At 32.4% G+C, this 19,047-nt stretch overlaps 3 protein-coding genes across 3 annotated transcripts; 1 reads left to right on the top strand and 2 right to left on the bottom strand.

Annotated features, from left to right (window-relative positions):
- The first annotated feature begins 2,848 nt into the window (after window positions 1–2,848).
- LOC129894411 (uncharacterized) lies at window positions 2,849–3,441 on the top strand. Its single transcript, XM_055970096.1, has one exon. The coding sequence runs from the start codon at window positions 2,865–2,867 to the stop codon at window positions 3,273–3,275; it is 411 nt and encodes a 136-aa protein (XP_055826071.1). The 5' UTR covers window positions 2,849–2,864; the 3' UTR covers window positions 3,276–3,441.
- Window positions 3,442–5,170: 1,729 nt separating this feature from the next.
- On the bottom strand, window positions 5,171–8,071 carry LOC129894410 (plant-specific TFIIB-related protein PTF2). The gene has a single exon (XM_055970095.1). It carries the CDS (start codon window positions 7,983–7,985, stop codon window positions 6,405–6,407), a length of 1,581 nt encoding a protein of 526 aa, XP_055826070.1. The 5' UTR covers window positions 7,986–8,071; the 3' UTR covers window positions 5,171–6,404.
- A 7,628-nt stretch (window positions 8,072–15,699) lies between these two features.
- Window positions 15,700–17,449, bottom strand: LOC129896692 (zingipain-2-like). Its single transcript, XM_055972631.1, has 2 exons — window positions 16,909–17,449; window positions 15,700–16,441 (listed from the first exon to the last, which is right to left on the bottom strand). The coding sequence occupies exons 1-2, from the start codon at window positions 17,375–17,377 to the stop codon at window positions 15,864–15,866; spliced, it is 1,047 nt and encodes a 348-aa protein (XP_055828606.1). The 5' UTR covers window positions 17,378–17,449; the 3' UTR covers window positions 15,700–15,863.
- Between the last annotated feature and the right edge of the window lie 1,598 nt (window positions 17,450–19,047).

Genomic DNA, 19,047 nt, shown 5'->3' with positions numbered 1-19,047 from the left:
AATCTTGAATTCTTATTTTGTGATCCTTAAATATTAAAAAAAATAGCGTGGATCCTACAAAATCTATGAATATCATTCACTAGGTAATTACGAATGGTCCTGCAAAATTAGGAGTCAAAATCTTCTGGATGGTCATATTTACAATATATTCATAGGCTTAACACATGAAAAATTAAGAAATAACCTGATATCTTGTTTTGTAACCTCTAAATGCTCAAAAAAGTAGCGTGGATCCTATAAAGGCTATGAATATCATTCATTAGGTAATTACGGATGATCTTACGTTATTTGGAATCAAAAAGTTTCGGATGATCATATTTAAAATATATTTATAGACTGATACACTCGAAAAGTTTAGAAAAATTCTGAATTCTTGTTAGGTGACCCCTAAATGCTAATTTTTTTTGGCTAGGATCCTATACTAAGCTATATGGATATCATTTAGTAGGTAATTATGGATGGTTCTACAAAATAATGAGTCAAAAAGTTCTAGACGGTCATATTTACTATTTATTCATAGACTACCACACACAAAAATTAAGAAAAATTCTGAATTCCTGTTTTGTGACCACTAAATGCTAAAAAGATGGTATGGATCCTACAAAAATTATGAATATCATTCACTAGGTAATTACGGATGATCCTACAAAATTGGAGTTAAAAATTTTTGGATAGTCATATTTAAAAAATATTCATAGAATAATACACACAAAAAATTAAGAAAAACTCTGATTTCCTATTTGGTGACCCCTAAATACTAAAAAAAAGTGGCGTGGATCCTATAGAATCTATGAATTGAATATCATTAATTCACTAGGTACTTACGAATGGTTCTACAAAATTTGGAGTCAAAAAGTTTTGAACAGACATATTTACAAAATATTCATAAGCTAATGCTCATGAAAAACTAAGAAAAATACTAAATTCCTATTTTATGATCTGTAAACGCTAAAAAAAGTGACATAGGTCCTATAGAACCTGTGAATATCATTCTCTAGATAATTATAAATGATTTGATAAAATATGAGGTCAAAAAGTTTCGGACGATCATATTTATGAGAAACCTAAGATTAAAACAAAACAAAAAAAATGATACGAATGAAGAAAGGCGAATAAATTGTAAATGACTTTATTTAATACGTATTCATTTGGTAAACTATAACAAATGATAAGTAATTTGTTACAAGAGGCTAAATTACATTGATACATTGCACCGTATGTGCACACAACTTAAATTAAATTAAAGGATTCGAGCAATATAATCTAAAGTAAAGGTACACATCAAACTATTTTATGTTACATCTCATCATCCCAAAGCATATTAGATCTATTAACTTTGTCTAACACTCAAATTTCAAATCAAATTTGTTACATAAATTTTTACAATCACCAAACAAGAAAAAAAAAGTGATAATGATGAACAAAACATCATCTTTCCAAAACTTGGGGAAAAAATATTATATTTTTAAATATTTTATTTAAAAAATATAAAAATTTATTATTCTGACGAAGTTTACCTGATATAGGCTTGCTAAGCCTATTTTCGAATAGAGCGCGACAAACATCACAATATACTTTTCCTTCTACATGGAACTGAGTTTGAGTTTGAGTTGAAGCTTCAGCAACAGCCTGAATTACCCCCAAAGAGGGAAAACAAACAAATTACACTGGTAATTAAAATAATTTCACCTGATTTTGTCATTTTAAAAAAATATTTTTTGTTGTTTTATTCTTTTTTTTTGTACGTTGCAATTTTTTTTTTAAAAGGAAAGTGAGTGAAATCTGTAATTGAGGTAATGGTTTATAGTTTGCATTTTCAGTTATTGTTGTGAGGCTATCATGTTCTTTTGGTCTTTACGTGGTTACAAGTAATTTTATTTTACTTATATTGAATATTTTTCTAGTAAAATGGACGGATTGAGTTTAAATTGGATGGATCAAATTTGGCGGGAGGTTTCTTTCGTATCAAGAGTGTGTTGGGGAGGCCATGAAAGAATATAAATTAGATAAATGGATGGATTTGATCTATGATTCTAATGATTCATAATTTAAGTCGTCTAGATTTTATTCAAGTCAAACATCTTAAATAGAAAATCACAATCTAACACATCGAATTCAAGAGATTACAATTGAATCATTTTTTCACTCATCCAGTTTTACAACTTTCGCTTAGATTGCCTACACTACAACCCCTTAAGTTCTGAGTTAACGTGGAATGATTTGCACACCAGATTGCCCTTTTACCATCACAAACTTGAGTTATATCACATTTTTTGAATTTAACCCTAACACTAAATTTTATTAGCTAATATCACATTAATATTAGTTAGGTCTAATTTTTCAATCCAAACGACCTTGATTTTCATGGTTTATGTGATAAATCCATGGACAAGCCTTGAATCAATTGAAATGGAATTGGCATCTTATTCTTGGACAATGTATCATGTAAAATGAAAGACATCCCAGCGCATAAAGTATCCTTCCCAAGGTCCGAAGAAAGACGCACCCAAGGGGTGTGATGTAGACATCCTATCCCAATGCAAACATTAGCGGTTGCTTTCACGGCTAGCTCGAACCCATGAATTATAGGTCAACATGGAAACAACTTTACTAACGCTCCAAGGCTCCCGTTCCTCGGAATAATGCAACATGTATCAAGGAAAAAAACTGTCAGTGAGGAGAGACAAAAAATGAAAACTGGTACAACGTAAAATCAGTAGCTTTGGTGGCAAATACAATGCTCATTTCATTGTTTTCTCCATTAAATTTTGTCTCTTTACATGCAAATACCACACTATAAATTCAGTTCCCTCAATCAGATAAGCAAAACGAACAACAAGAAGTCAGTAAAAGTGAGGCAAGTCATGGCAGAAAAGGAAGGAGCAATTGTCAAGAAGGGTCATGAGGAAGGGTTAAAAATGGCCCTTTCCCTTCTTGAAGAATATCAACTCCCAGCAGGGCTTCTCCCTCTGGCTGATGTGATAGAAGTCGGGTTTGTGAAGACTACCGGGTACATGTGGATCCTGCAAGCTAAAAAAGTTGAACATAACTTCAAGATGATTAGTAAGCTGGTGAGTTATGGTGCCGAAATAACTGGATATGTCGAGAAGAAGAGGATCAAGAAACTCAAGGGAGTGAAGGCTAAAGAACTGATGCTATGGCCTCCAGTCGGTGATATCTCAGTGGATGATCCTCCTAAAGGAAAGATTCACTTCAAGAGTCTCGCTGGCATCACAAAAACTTTCCCAGTTGAGGCTTTTGCAGATGGACAGTAACCGGAGAGAGCGGCGTATCTTCAGATTTATATGTTTTTGTCTGTACTTGTTTGCTTTCTTCCCACACTTGAACCTGTTTGATGGTCAACTCCATGTTGAGACAAATAAGAATTTGTTGTTAGATGTTTTTTCATGAAAGAAATGATGAAAGATACACTTTGTGTTACCAAGAGTCTTTGTTTACAATCATCAGCAAGTAACATTGGTTTCTGCCCCATGAGCTGAAAATCACATAAAGTTGCACAAAGTAACAGGAACTGTAGATATAAACAAAGCACAATACGAGGTAGAGATATTCTTTTCGTCTACTCTGTCAATGCATTCTGCAGTTGTCAAATTAATGCAATGCTACTGAATAACCAAATTTATTGCAACTTGAATGTGAACCTAACCTCAAATTTGCTGAAAACGCCATCATTGTCCACGAAGTTTCGGAAAATTTGCTGAAAGCTTCATCTCGGTTAATCTTTTTTTTAAAATCAAGTAAACATATATTCATTCATAAACATAGTCAAAAGTCCAGGCGCATACAAGGAATGCACCAAAAGGTAAAGAATCTAACAACAAAAGATGATTCTCTATAAATTCCACCCAATCTTCTATACAACTCAGAACTCTATGGGTGCAACATAAAAAGAAAAGGTATCGAAGTCTACTTCTCAATTGATAAAAGCTCGACTCTACCCCTTAAAAAAGCTCTCCTATTTCTCTCTCTCCACACCACCCACATTAATACTATGCCTTATCCTCCTTAATTCCACTCTTCCAACTGAGCATCAATTCTTTCACAGTTCTTGGCATAGCCCAAGAAGTACCAAACCATTCAAACATATCCCCACCATAACTCATGGAAAGACCACAATGAAGAAGAACATGATCTACATCCTCTCCCGCCTCCGTGCACATGTAACACCATCTGACGCAGTCAACCTTCCGCTATCTATGACTTTCCACCGCCAAGATCACCCCTCTAGTAGCTAGCCAAGTGAAAAAGCACACCTTCCTCGGCACCTTGGATATCTAAACTGCGTTAAAACTTCCTCTTCCCTAACCAAAAGTTTCTCATGATAAGACTTAACCGAGAACATACCATTCTTCCCCATTCCCACCACAAAGTACCCGGAATATCAACTAAAAATGAATTGGTATCGATCACTGCAGATGCTTTAAACACTGTGATAACAGAAGTAACCATGCTACAGCTAAGAATTAAATTAAGAAACCAAATTTCTTATCCTATAGAAATATTTTTCATAACGATCACTCGTCCTATAGAAAGGTGATCGCTAACACAAAACATTATCTTTAATCATTGTTTCAACAGAAACTCTGGTCCTTCACTTAAGGAACAAATTGCTGTCTTGTACTAGCAAATGTTGCCCATTTTAAATCTACTAAAACAAATTGCAGAAACAAATAGGTTCAAGTGCTCTGCAATAGGAATCTTAGTAGCTCAGTTGATTGACTATCTAAACTTTCACCTTGTTGGGAAGGGAACGATGCTCTGACATTCAATTGCCCAGTTTAAGACTCAAAGGACTAAGTTATACTATCATTTCATTATGCAGCAAACTATATTAGTCTTATCGCATTCTCTTGCAAGCTATGATCCTTTGGGAGGAATGGATCAACTATGCCATCTTAGTTTCACCTAGCATTAATCATCTGAAATGAAGTGATACCTAATAGCCTAGGATAATATTCTCATTTTTCATCAATAGATCGTACTTTTGTCTTTAAGGAAGGAGAATGGTTGTTACAAACAACTAAATAGACCAAATAATTTTGAGATATGTATCATGTACAAAATTGTGGAACAAGCTCAATAGAAAATTGCAAGAGTGAAACTAATATGAAGTTTAATAGCACAACAGCTACAGAACTTTAATAGTCTGTATCTTGCATAACTTTTTGGAAGGGGAACCTTGGAGCAACAATAAAGTTGTCTCCATGTGACCTTTAGGTCACGGGTTCAAGGTATGGAAGCAGCCACTAATGTTTGCATTAGGATAGGCTGTCTACATCACAACCCTTATGGTGTGGCCCTTCCTCGGATCCTACTAACGCAGGATGTTTTGTGCCCTGACTGTCCTTTTTTATCTTGCATAACTTTCTGAGATCTCCAGGGGATTCTATCCCCCACCCAAAGTGAATGATTCTATAGCTATAAGTATCTCAGTCACTTTGAAGATATAAAGAAATTTACTCAATACTGCAAATGCTGGTAGGAAGACATTTGTGTATACATGAACTAGGATTGGGTGTATAAACATTCAGCATCTACTAATGAACTTTTCAAGATTTGCTTCATTTTGTTAATCAAACATATGTGTCTCAGCTCAAATACATTTTAAAGTAAATGTCCAATAGTTACCTAAAGATTGCATCAAATTATCAGAAGAGCAGTTGCCTAAAAGAGTGTTTGATTTCCTGAAATTATAATTCCATGCAATCTGGACACTGTGTTCACTTGAGTACAGTTCCCCTTTGGTAGCAGAAAAGCAATGATCCTAAACAGCAAAAGATGTTGTACAAATAAACCCTTTCAACTTGACATAAAAATGTCGTTGTTTACCATCTATGGCCCCTCAAATCACCATAGTATTCAGCATGAGAAGGTGTCACATAGAAGCTTACAAAATGACTACCTATCAAAAAGAAATTTACGGTATAACTAAAAGCCAATAAGGAAACCGTAATGAACTGGATCTAAGACAAGGAACCCTCATTCATTCCATAAAAATACTTTCTCTTTTCCACATTTCTAAGACCTAAGATAGTTTGAAAGAGTGAAAGTCATGCAATAAAGAAGATAATTTCTCACTATGAATCAAAAATGAAAATGTGCAGGGAGAACCGGAACTTCCCATCCCAGAAAGGAAATAAAAACACAATAGTTATTAAAGGTTCAAGATAGGACCCAAAGAAACAGAACATAGTTGTTTATATTCCACCAATATCTCTCTATTATAGCAAAAATATGGAACTTGCGCAAATCTACAGATTGAAAATATTAACAAAAATACCTCCTATACTCTCGCAGGATCAGTCAAAGAAACGTAAAAAAAAAAATCTCTGCGATAGTTTTACATAAATAGACATAATGGTTTGAGCTGACCCGTTAGATCTTCAATAGTTGAAAACATGCAAGTCCAACAGGGTTTTGTAATACCCCTTTTCTATCTCCACTTCTTCCACCTGATGAAGCAGAAGGGCTTCAATAATGAAATCCTCCCAATCAATATTAACTTTCATTTTCCTTCTCCTTTTCTTTCCAGCATTTACGTGTTCGAGGGAGCCTAGATCGACCGTATCAATTGAACCAGCATCTGAAGGATACATTGTCTTATGGATTCGAAACTTTGCAGCCTTTATCTTCTCTTTTCTCCTTTCATATGCCAAGCAACCACTATCGAAAGAAGGAGGCATAGCACTCAATCCCACATCTCTATCAACTATTTGCTTCACTAAAAGCTTTTTGCTCATTTCCGATTCTCCCTTCCACCAATCTGTGTATGAAAGCATGTCATACCTTCTCTTCCTTTTCCTAATGTTATTATCTCTGTTATCTGTAGACTCCTGTACACACATTTCATTCTTCATCTTCGAATATATCATTGCCAAACACTCTTGGGAAATTTGGAATCTATTTGAACTTTCAATCACCAACCTTGTAGAGCGATCCATCTGAAAGTACTGTGAGTCTTTTATGGTGTCGGCATCATCTAAAGCATAATCATTTCCGTTGCTCAAACAATCATCGATCAAATAATCCAAATCAAATCCAACATCTTCAAAATTCTTCTTTTTATCTCTGTTCTTCGACATCGACTTCAACTCCATGTATTGAACAACAAAAGTCGCGTGTTTCATAATATTCTTAACAGTAACATCCTCGCCCCAAGGCAAACCTCGAGCAACCTTCACAAGCCTCTCTAACAACTCCTTATATCTCAACCTACAAGTAACAACCGCCACTTGCAACTCATTCGCCACATCCTCAATCACCACATCAACTTGATTCAACTTTGCAACAAAAACCAAAACTGCTGCCACAACAGGCAACGGCCTCCTCCCCGTCGTCACATACCACTTCACCAAACACTGCACCAAAAAAACACCCTGTTTCAACATCCTCCCAATCATATCCTCAGAAACCTCACTAAAACTCGGTGCATTCCTAATATAATGCTCGAAAGAATCAACAATATCAAATTCAGGCAACTTCAAATCAAGAAAATCGACAACCCGATAAACCATCCGACCTAGTTCATAAATATCACAACCCACTAAATTAGCTACTGTAACAATAGCTAACGGCTTACCATCATTCCTCATAACAACATAAGCACAAGCACCAATGAATACAGTAAACCATCTACCCTGACCGTATTCGCCATTAGTAACTTTCACTACCATATCCTTAACTTCACTAGATTTCGAGCTCGAAAATCCTAATTGGAACGTTATTTCTTCAATTTCTTTCTGGGCATTGTAAGTTTTTGTTTCATGGTAATTATAAATAGTTCCGGCACCGGCGGTACCGGTACGGACTTGTGTTCCAGATGGACCACTGATTCCACCGATTTGGGGATCGTAATTATCGAAATCTTGTATAAATCCACATGATAAGCAAACGGGATTACCTGTTGTATCATCTGAACCGATTGTACGCTTTTGACAATTCTTGCAGGAACGAGAATTTTCCATAGATACAGAAGATTCGGCTCGATTTTTTTCGAGCTAGGGTTTGATTGTTGGTGATAAATTAGGAATGGGAATTGAGGGAAACCCGAATGGATTACATGCTATTTTAAGAGAAAATTATGCTGATAGACAAATATTACTAGTATATATTATACGATAAGTGTATAGTTTCAATTAATTACATTGATTACAGTTTAATAAAATTTGTTATCATACAAATCTGAGGACTCACATATAAATCTGTAAGCGAATATACAAATCTCTAAAGTAAATCTAAAAGCGAATATATACAATTTCTTTGAAAGCCAATTTGTATAATGCAACGAGATATACAAATAGAAAAACTCAATTTGTATAATGTAACGAGATATACAAACGAAAATTGGCATAACAACTAAAATTATAGCTATGAAACATAATTAAATAAAGTATAGCTAAGGAGCCTAATCATGTTTCAAATCTTTGTTATATTTGAAAGTTTCTGGTATAATACCACACACATTTTATATGTCATAATATGTGTTATACATTACATAATATAAATTAGTTTGAGTGTATCTTATGCGAATTATCATGTAGAATGCACATGTGCATACTCAAAGTTAGAGGACATACTTATTAGCTGAAACTACTTGTGTTCTTACTATTTGCCAAGCAATGGTGATATTGAAGTTAGAAGGAAAAGATCACTCTTGTCTCAACTGATATTAAAATCAAAGTTATGAGTTCGATTTTCAAGTGCAACGTTTTGTTGTCTGGTAATGCCAACATCATATCTATGACAAGGCCCACCAGGAGATTGGATGGCCCTGATCGAAATCATGATTGAACATGATGTTTGCTTGGACTTAAAAAATAAAGTTGCGGTTTTGTTATCTTTGGGTTCCTCCTCTTTTTTCATTTTTGTCCTATCCCTTTAACTATTGTCTACTACTCTCTCCATCTCATATTATTTGTGTCAATTTATAAAATCAAGATTAGATAAATTTTTCTTATTTTTCTCTTAAAATTAATTTTTTTTTGAAAGCATAAATATTGTACATATTCAAAAAAAGTTCATCTATTTTTAATCTTGATATAATTGATAAGACATATAGATCGAGTGTATTAAAAATAATTAAAGAATAAATTAGTAAAGTACACTTCTTATTTATAATTTATTAAGGGAAAAATTACTTAATTGAGTGATTTTTAAAAATTAATTACTGATTTTAGCGATATTTTTTATTTATTACAATTTATAGCAATACATAGCAATATTATGATAAATCTACACTTATATTAAAAGTGAATTATGCATACAATATAAATATATTATAAGTGTTTTAAAATATATATTATGTTTGTGTAGTAAGAAATTGACATAATGTATTATAAATCTATTAAAGTATGTGATAAATGTATTATTTATCTATAAAACTTGTATTATATATGTTTTATAAATAATTCTCTGCAATATGTATTAAAAATGTATTATAAGTGTTTAGTAATTTTTTTTTTATTGCTATAGATGGTAAATATTTTCTTAATATTGTATATTTATGTAAGTTTCCCTTAATTAATAGACTAGAGGGCCCGTGCTAACATCTTGGATATTTTTTGTGCAACGCAACTATAAAGTGGTGGAAGCTAATACTTTCCCCATTTGAATGATCTGCTGCAACAATTTTACCTGGATTCAATTGCTACAGTTTTGAAGATCATTAAAATATCAACAATTGTCTATCAAAATAAGGTTTGAACACATTATTAACCAATACATTTGAAAAAACAATATGAAAAAGCTTTAAAAATATTGGTGGGACATATTCAATTAACCATAAAAACTGTTTACTGTACCATATCACCTCATATTTGGAAAATAAGAGATGAAGAAGCTAGTCAAAAGTGCTCTTTCATTTTCATCATTCTCATGAAGAATCAGTGTCTACTTCAAATAAAGAAAGATCCATAAACATAATAATGAAAACGGATGTAATAACTTAAGGTAATCCTAAGATAGAGCAAGCTAATAAAACAATGTATAATGATGACTCGACAACCATAAATAGGATAGAATAGGGCTTTCTGACCTGTATATTTCTTAGAGCAAACTTTTTCAGAAGCAAACGAAAACCAGAATATGCATGTCGAGGACGGATTACAGAAGGAAAGAAAATTTCACAAAACACAAAAAATTACAAACATATTAGAAAAAGATCGAATTGGAGTGCTTACCAGTGGACAAATTAAGAACCAACAGATGAGTGAATGAAAAAATAAACAAAGAGAGATACAACATCTAAGAAAGCGTCCCAATTCTTTTTTTTAAGATGCGGGCATTAAGAAAATAAAATACTTAAATAAGAAAATCATCGATAAATTAGATCCAATACGAATTGGATGTAAGTTTTACTAACCTTATTGTGTAGTGCAGAGTCTTGCTATAGTTGTTATGGGAAGCATTTGCTAGCTTGTTAGGCTTAGTAGCTCTTGCTTATGAAGGATAGAGAAGTTAGGATTTTATGCGAAAGCTTTTCGAATGATTTCCTCGTACACTATATTATATGTAGAATGACCATCTGTATCTTCAGACGTAGACGAACGTATTAGTATTTTGACATTTTTTGAAGTTTTAGCTCTGGATAAAGCAACATTAAGTTGGCCGTGTGAGAAAACTGGTTCACGTAAATAGATTCCGACAAAATCTAATGTTTGACCTTGAGCTTTGTCTATTGTCATTGTAAAACATAACTGAATTGAAAATTGCGTTCTTTTAAAAGCAATAGATAATTTCTCATCTGATAATGCTAATAATGGTATTCTCGGAATAAATACATGTGTGTTTTTGAAGTCACCACTGGCAATAGTAGCACTAATAACATGGTTGTTAAAATTATGACATATTAAACGTGTTCCATTACATAATCCCTCGGAAGGATGTAAGTTTTGCAATAATATAACAAGACAATTTTTTTTTCAAAGTCAATTTGTATGGGGATAAATTAGCAGGATTTAAGGTGTGTAAGAAATCCTCAAAACTGACATTGGTCACCTAGTTCTAGAATTTCATCAATTGCAGTATAAACTTTAGCATCATTAGGAAGTTGATGTATAAGCATATCATTAATTTCATTAACAAAGTCATTTTTTGTAGTTAAAATAACTCGTGAAGTTATAGAAGATAAATCTGAGAAGAATGTCTTTATATTAGGATAAATTTCTTTGAATGATTGATTTAGGGATTCTATTTCATTTGTATAAGGGATGATAAAACTACATGGAATTTCAATTTTATTGTCATTGTTAGTTATTTTTTGTCCATTTCCAATTCCCATTAAATATTCACAAAAAGTAGGATCTTCTTTTGCTCGCATATTTTCGGATAAGCATAACTTTTCAAGTTGATTCCATATTTCAGAATATAATAAGCTTTCACATACAAAGTCTTCTCTTTTTCCATTGCGAACAACATATAGTGTTTGTCTAAAGTCTCTTCCAAAGACTGCAACTTTTTCGCCGAGCAAACGTGATTTACCTGTTAGGTCCTTTAAAAGAATATCCAAAGCTTGTATCATTTTATTTTTGGCCATTGAGACTTCATCCCAAACAATTAATTTTGAATCTAGAATTAGAGATGCTAATGAACTTTGTTTACTAATGTTGCAAGTAAAGTTGTTGTCAATATCAATTGAAATTTTGAAGCTTGAATGTGCAATTTGTCCTCCGGGGAGAATTGAAGATGCAACACCAAAACTTGCAGTTGCTAAAGCTATAAAACTTTTTGATCTTACATTTACTAACAAAGATCTACATAAAAATGTCTTCCTAGTTCCTCCTGGGCCGTCAATGAAAAAGGCAACTGGTTTATCCGAATATACCCTATCGAGAATTGTATTACATGCCATTTTTTGGTGTGTATTTAACTTTGTTTGTAATAGTAGATCCTCTTCACTTGCTATTATATTTCTTTCGAAGAGAACATCTTTTGCTTCTTTAGTTACTCTAGAAGGTATAATAGTTTCAGGAACAAAATTGAATTCTTTTATATTGTGTCCCATTGAAAGTAAAAATTCATTGATATGATTTATAACTGAATATTATATGGATTTTGTTCCCAAATTGGATTTTTTTTTGAAATCTTCAGACATTGAATCTTTAAATATTTTCCATAATTCTTTTGGATTAACAGGATTGCAATAAACTAATATTGTGGCGAATAGACGTGTTAAACTATAAGGCATTTGATAGGTTACAGCTTCATACATACATTCTATTAAACTTTTATCAGAATGTAATAAGCATTTTTTTCTGCAGCTTCTCCAAAAGTATCGCAACATATTCCGTTAACTGTGCGCAAAGTAATCTAAGATAGTATCTTTCCCCTTCAGTTGGATGACATGTGACAATTCTACCAATGGCATTACTATGTCGTCATCGACGTGACCATATTTTGTCTGTTGCTGACCAAATAAAATACTTTGGGAAGTCTTTATATAATAAATTAAGTTCTATAGCATTTTTATTGGTTTTATTCATTTCAAAAAATTCAGTTAGCATTGTTCTTCTTATTATTGGATTATTTAGAATTTGATTTAGTTGAAGTTGGTAGGCAGTTTGAGTCATTTCACTGATAAGAAAAGCAAATAGACGCCATGCAGCTTCTGGAGGAGACACCCATCTAGCAGTTTGATATTGTTTTATTTCATCTATTTCAACATTTGAGTCTTTACTATGTATAGAAAATGCAATTTTATCATGCCCATTACAAATATATTTATAGATGTATTTGACCACCTTAATGTCTGAACAAACTTCACCATTGATATGGCAATTGAATTTACGAAGTAAATAGGGATTATATGGGACTACCCAAGTATTATCAATAATGTATCCTTTGAGTTATATAGGTGTTTCCAATTTTCGTGTTTTGTAAATAGGATAAGAATTTTTTCCCTTTGTTGTTTGTTCTGAAGGTTCTTTAGGATATTTAAATTTGCAATGGCCTGTTTTCATGCAAGGACATGTTGGATTTAGATAGCCACAAGGTCCATGAATCATGTGTTTAGTCACAAGGATGTATAAAGCGTGATCTGTACAATCAGGTAATTTGCCACAAACAATTTTATCATAAGCCTCTGGTGTTAATAATTTATATTTGTCTCTAAGTATAATAAGAAAATATACATGGGGGAGTTCTCGTTTTTGAAATTCTATTGTATACATTAAAGCTGCAACTTTTCTAAATATATACTTTTTTAGTATATCTTTTTTAAGCTCCTCCACTTTTGCTCTAAATACTCGGCTTACTAAATCAGGTCTGTTTTGAACCTCATCACTTGATAGTAAATGTTCTTGTATTTCAGGCCATGAAGGATTGCAAGTCATTGTCAAAAATATGTCGGATATTTCAAAATGTTGTACTAATGCAATAGCATCCATGTATCGTCTACGCATGTCTCGTGCATTCTATAAAAGTCGCAGGTAGTGTTCGTCCTTTTCCAATATTTGAAGAATCTCTTTCACCATGTCTTAATATATCGATAATCCCTTGTAACACCTCAATTCTAAATAAATGTTGATTAAATGAGAAGAAACCTAATCGTTGTTTCTCAAGTTTTATGTATTGATCAACTATATATTGTTGGAACACTCTTCCAAAATGTAATGTTTCATTAGGTTCTATTTGTCTTATTTGAATTTTATAACAATAATATTCACGATAAGAAACAGTTTGTCTTTTCTTTTTTTCTTTTGATAAAACCTCAGATTCCATGTCGAGTATGCCCTCAATTGAAGCCATGTTCATTACATTTGGTAATTGTTCACTTTCACAGTAAATTTGATAGTTAGAAATGTTATATGTTTGTTTGACTTTCTTAATACCACAATGCCATCCATTTTGACTGTGGGAAAATAACAATGGATATTGTCATGGATCATAACATTCGTAGTAGTAATTTACCAACTGTGATTTTTCATTATGAATGTATATTCGAATATGAGGTGAACCCCGCGCATAGCGGAAGCTTTAGTGCACTGGATTGTCCTTTATTCGAATATGAGGTGTATAAACTTTGTCATTCGGTTGTTCTTCTATCCAAATTGCCCCTACTTAGGAGGCATGTTCGTTGGTCTAAACCAGAATCCGATTTAAGTGCAATGTAGAATTCAGATAGTTTTGGAACATCTGTTAACGACTTCAGAAAGATAGTATATGGGTTAGCTTTTGGTATATTCATCAGGTTTATCACAATGGATTCACTAAGATTAGCTGGAAAAGCCATTCGATTTTTTATCTTAGCTTCATTATCATAAAAATACAATTGTAGATTTTTTGGTCTTTCATTCGCAGCAACAAATGAGAATCGTATCCATATGATTTTGCACTTCTCAACAAATACCATCTGTTTTATTGTTCTAAGTGGATATTCAATTTTGGGTAATGAAAAACTTTGTCTTTGTGTGTGTCTGAGTGGTACCTTTCCTTGTGAATTGCCTTCTTCGAGGCATGTTCAGGGGGCGGGATTTTCCTCTTCAATGGTACTGTACCAGCATGGTTTCGTACATCATCAATAAAGTGATACATTTGTCCCTGAACTCTAAATGTATATATGCCACGATTTCTCTGTGCTAGATTTCTGTCATAATTTACCCCAAGAGAGGTGAATGCAAATATATTATTGTATGTTCTACTGTAGGTACGAAAATGTTTGTATTCTTCAGTGTTGCCTAGAAAGAGATTTCGTAACTCCACGGGCATTTGATGAGAAATTAGTTTAATTGATCCATTATCGCAACAAAAACCGGGTGATTCATATTGAAATTTTTTTGCTCCACAAAATTTACAATCAGGAACTTTTTTTAGCGGCACATAATTTTTTGATAACAAATTACAGTTCTGTAAATTTATTTCTAATCCTTTTTTACCTGTAGATAGTAAACTATAATACTGTTATGAACAGATTAAGTTAAATGCAGTATTAGCTTAAGAGAGAGTGACATACCTCTATTTGAAGTAATCAGTGAGGATGAAAACTTCTCTGCTTCATTGTATGTACGTGATGTTGATCCTGATATTTCAAAATTCAATATTTTTGAAACATAGAACTTATATTTTTGAAAATATAACTTATATAAGGACTATTATATAAGGACTATGACTTTTGAAATATCAGTTATATGTTTTCAAAGATTTTTGAAAAGATTTGAAACAATATCAGGATCCTGCTTCATTGAATCCTTTTCTTTTCTTTTTTACATTGGACAATATTGAGAAATGAAATACAATATTCTTTTTGGCGAAATACATAGATATATATTGTTTCTTAAAATTGTCACAAAGTATTTGTAATAATCAGATATTTCAAGTATTTCGTGTTTATAGTAATACTCCACGTACGTAGTGTATCTTTATAAGCAATGACACTAGCTACTAGCTTTGACGTTTACATTATGGTTCGATCTATAATAAAGAGATGGACCGAAAGACATAAAATTGCACGTTTTATTCAATTGATTTTTAATTTTTTTCTTTCAAATAGTTCGGTCTTTAATTTTACTCTTTTAACAATCAGATTTATGTCGAGTGAGGCATAGTTAATTCTTTAGAAACTGAATTCATGTCAGGACATAACATTTAAAATATTACGATACAAAAGATAATTTTATATTCCACGAAAAATTCATTCGTTACGAGGGGCAAGGGGGCAGAAGTTAAAGAAAAAACACAAAATAGTAGAAAAAGTGCAAATGACCACTCAAAGATTCAACTTCTTTTCACTTCAAAACAAAATAGTACAACAATTATGTAACACAATACAAGGACTTTTAATTTAAACTAGTACCACATTTATCAAATAAGCACTAAAGGTCATGTGCGATTAATTTAGACCAAAATTTCTAAACAATAGGATATGAAGCCATAGTAGTTATCCCACAAAGACCATCTTCAATTCCAATATCTCTAGCAATTTTCATGTAACCATTTTCACCCCAACTAGTCCCCCAAGAATTCTTAATTAGCCAATATTTTGTACCATTCTCATCATTTGTACCATAACCAATTATAGTAACTGCATGATTAAGTTTATCCCCACAATTTCCATCATAAACACCACTTTGGTACAAATGAAAGTCTTCATTCACCGCGATACCGACCGCAACAGGCTGTCGTGCCACGGCGGTCAGTAAAGCTGATTCACTCGATGGAGGTAAATTTTCGTAACGACTCATTTTTACGATCGAGTCTTGGCTCTTGCATGAATTTTGAGATTCCTCGTACGGGTAGTCGGATTCCGAGGCGATTCCGCCATTTTTTACGATGAAGTCGTAGGCCGTGGTTATTAAACCGCCGTTACAACCGTAGGTTTCGGTTGTGCAATCGAGTAGTTGTTGTTCGGAGAGTGGAGTTAACTTGCCCGTTGAGAGTTTGTTTGCTCCTTCTAAGGCCCCAACCGCGGAAAATGCCCAACAACATCCTATATATAATGAATGCGATTTGTAAATGAGTTTGACTTTTATATGCTATATAAAGAGGTATTTATCATACATAGTGAAAAGAGATTCATGTTATAGTATATATAAAAAAATTTAATATATTTCGTCAAACAATAATACATAAATTAAGAAAAAAGATGGTGGAGTATTTGATAACCTAATGAAAATGGTGATTAACCAACTTTAATAGTCTAATTAAATCACACTGATCATATAGATTGTTAATTTGCAACACTATATAAATCATCTCATTAACAAAATGAGTAGTTAAATCTAAGTTATTTCTAAAATATTATTTTTTCTTAAAAAGACTAAAAAAAAAAATTACGCATCACATAAGTTGGGATAGATGGAGGAAATAGTATTTGACAAGCTAATATGTAATAAAAAAAGTAAAAGAGTACAAGTAATCAATTTTTTTCTTTTGAATAGGAAAATTGTGACTTACCACATTGACCTTGATCTTTGATGCTAGTGACAACACCACTTTTTCTCCAATCCATGTCAGATGGAACATCACTCATATTTTCATACTTGAATGATGAAATTGTTGTTGGAGATAATTGTTGAGATTTTATAGAAGAAAACTTATTATTAAGTCCATGATTAGTGGTATAATACCTCAAGAATTCCTCAGAAGTAAGATCAGCAAATTTATTGATGCCTAATTTGTATGATTTAGTACCATTATTGTTGAAAGACTCGATAAATTTCACATTCTTTCTGAAAATATTCAATCTTTTCGCCTTTTCTGTATCATTTTTGTAAGTTCTTCCATGACGCGTCATCCACGACTCATGTTTTTTCAACATGGAGGATGATTCTTGAATGTTTCTACAAGTGATTTGAGATGCATACATCCCAACAATCACAAAGAGAAGGATAAATTGTGTTTTCCATTCAAGAACCAAAGCCATAATTACAAGAAAATACCTAGGAAAAATAATTGTGTTTTTGTTTTTGTAATTTGATATTTTAATTGAAAGACTCACAATGATGTCCTTTGGTATATAGGGGGCTATTTATAGAGATGTTAGGATATGGTTGTTTTACGCAAATGTCCACTTTTTAGGTTATTATTTCGATTTAAGTCTATATTTTTGCAAGTCATGCAAATTTAGCCTTTGAGTCTCAAATGACAAAATATTAAAGTGTCGTATTACGTCTATAAAATTTTAGAATGTGGTCAAATATTTTTTCATAAGACTTTCAATTTCTGCAAAAAAAATCTTTATTTTGTGATATAAAAGGTACATAAGCTGCAAAAAAAGAAGAAGATTTTTTCTAGATATTGCGCTAAATGGTCCAAAAGTACTTTTACTACGAGTGATATTATATGCTTTAGACTGAGACTACACTGTTTTTGCCAGAAGGCCAAAGCCCAATGATTGTGTGTGCGTCTTTATAACTCCGGTTAAATGTCATAAACCAGCCCACAGACAAGCAAAGACACTAAATCATTCCCCACTCCACCCTCCGTCATACTCTTATCACCAAATCAAGTGTTCCGATGCAAGTAATTAGGCTAATTAAATGGTTCAAGAATATTCTTAATACAATGCGATTTTGTCCATTTTAGGACAAACTTGCAGAGACATTTTTCCTACAAGACCTCACACCATTAAGAATATTGATCAATATTTTCTTTTTTTAACAACCAATATGACATCATCTTTGCACCCCACACTAAATAATATCTCCAAAAATGGACAAATCTTTTAATATTACTTTTAAAAGATTTCCAAGAAAATATGTTGGATGTTCACATATATCTATACGGTGATATGTATTTAACAACCTTTGCAGCATGAAATAGGAAATTAATTTCCTTTAGATTGAGAGCTACTATGGTCCACTTTTATACCTTCTTATAAATCGTGAAGTTTAACTTCTCTATGATGATAGACATAAGAAATAACAGGTTTCAAACTTCTTCTTTTTTGAAAAAATAAATCGTGTTCAGTCAGATATCTTCATATAAATTGAGATAAAAGAAATATCTTCAATCTCCTCTTTCATAATCATTATTATTAACCAAACTAATATCTATATTGTTTAGCACTTCAGATACTTATGTTACGTATAATATTAATTTAGTAGCGGATCAATTTCAATGAGCCATTCAAATTAGTACTATTAGTAATCGACTCTATAGTTTCTTTAATAAACGCCGATTTTTTGATTAAATTTTGAATGACCTTCTAGTCAAAGTACATTTCAAATATAAAGTCTCCTTCGAATTCGCTTTAGACAAAGGTACTACTGAGATAAAATCGATCATTACGCGTGTTACGATTCATTCGAAATTGGCAGGTCCTATTGATTCATAGTCTCTTGAACACTACCCATATTCATGCAAGAATTGATGATTGAGGATCCATACAGAGTTTTATCTTTAAGATAAAAAAACATATGCTTTCTTCAAAAAATATAAATACTTTATGATAGGAATAAACTAAATTAAGTTCACATATTAAATTTCTCGTCTGATTAAATATCATCATATAAAAAAAAAGAGTGAATTGACATTAATCTTTTTTTTTTTCCCTCTTGCGCGTAAATGTGTTTCTGCTATTTGTACAAAGTC

Source organism: Solanum dulcamara, chromosome 7, assembly GCF_947179165.1.
Source record: "Solanum dulcamara chromosome 7, daSolDulc1.2, whole genome shotgun sequence".
NCBI classification, from domain to species: Eukaryota; Viridiplantae; Streptophyta; class Magnoliopsida; order Solanales; family Solanaceae; genus Solanum; species Solanum dulcamara.
Note: the sequence above shows the minus strand (reverse complement) of the source record. Positions and strands in the feature narration are given on the sequence as shown.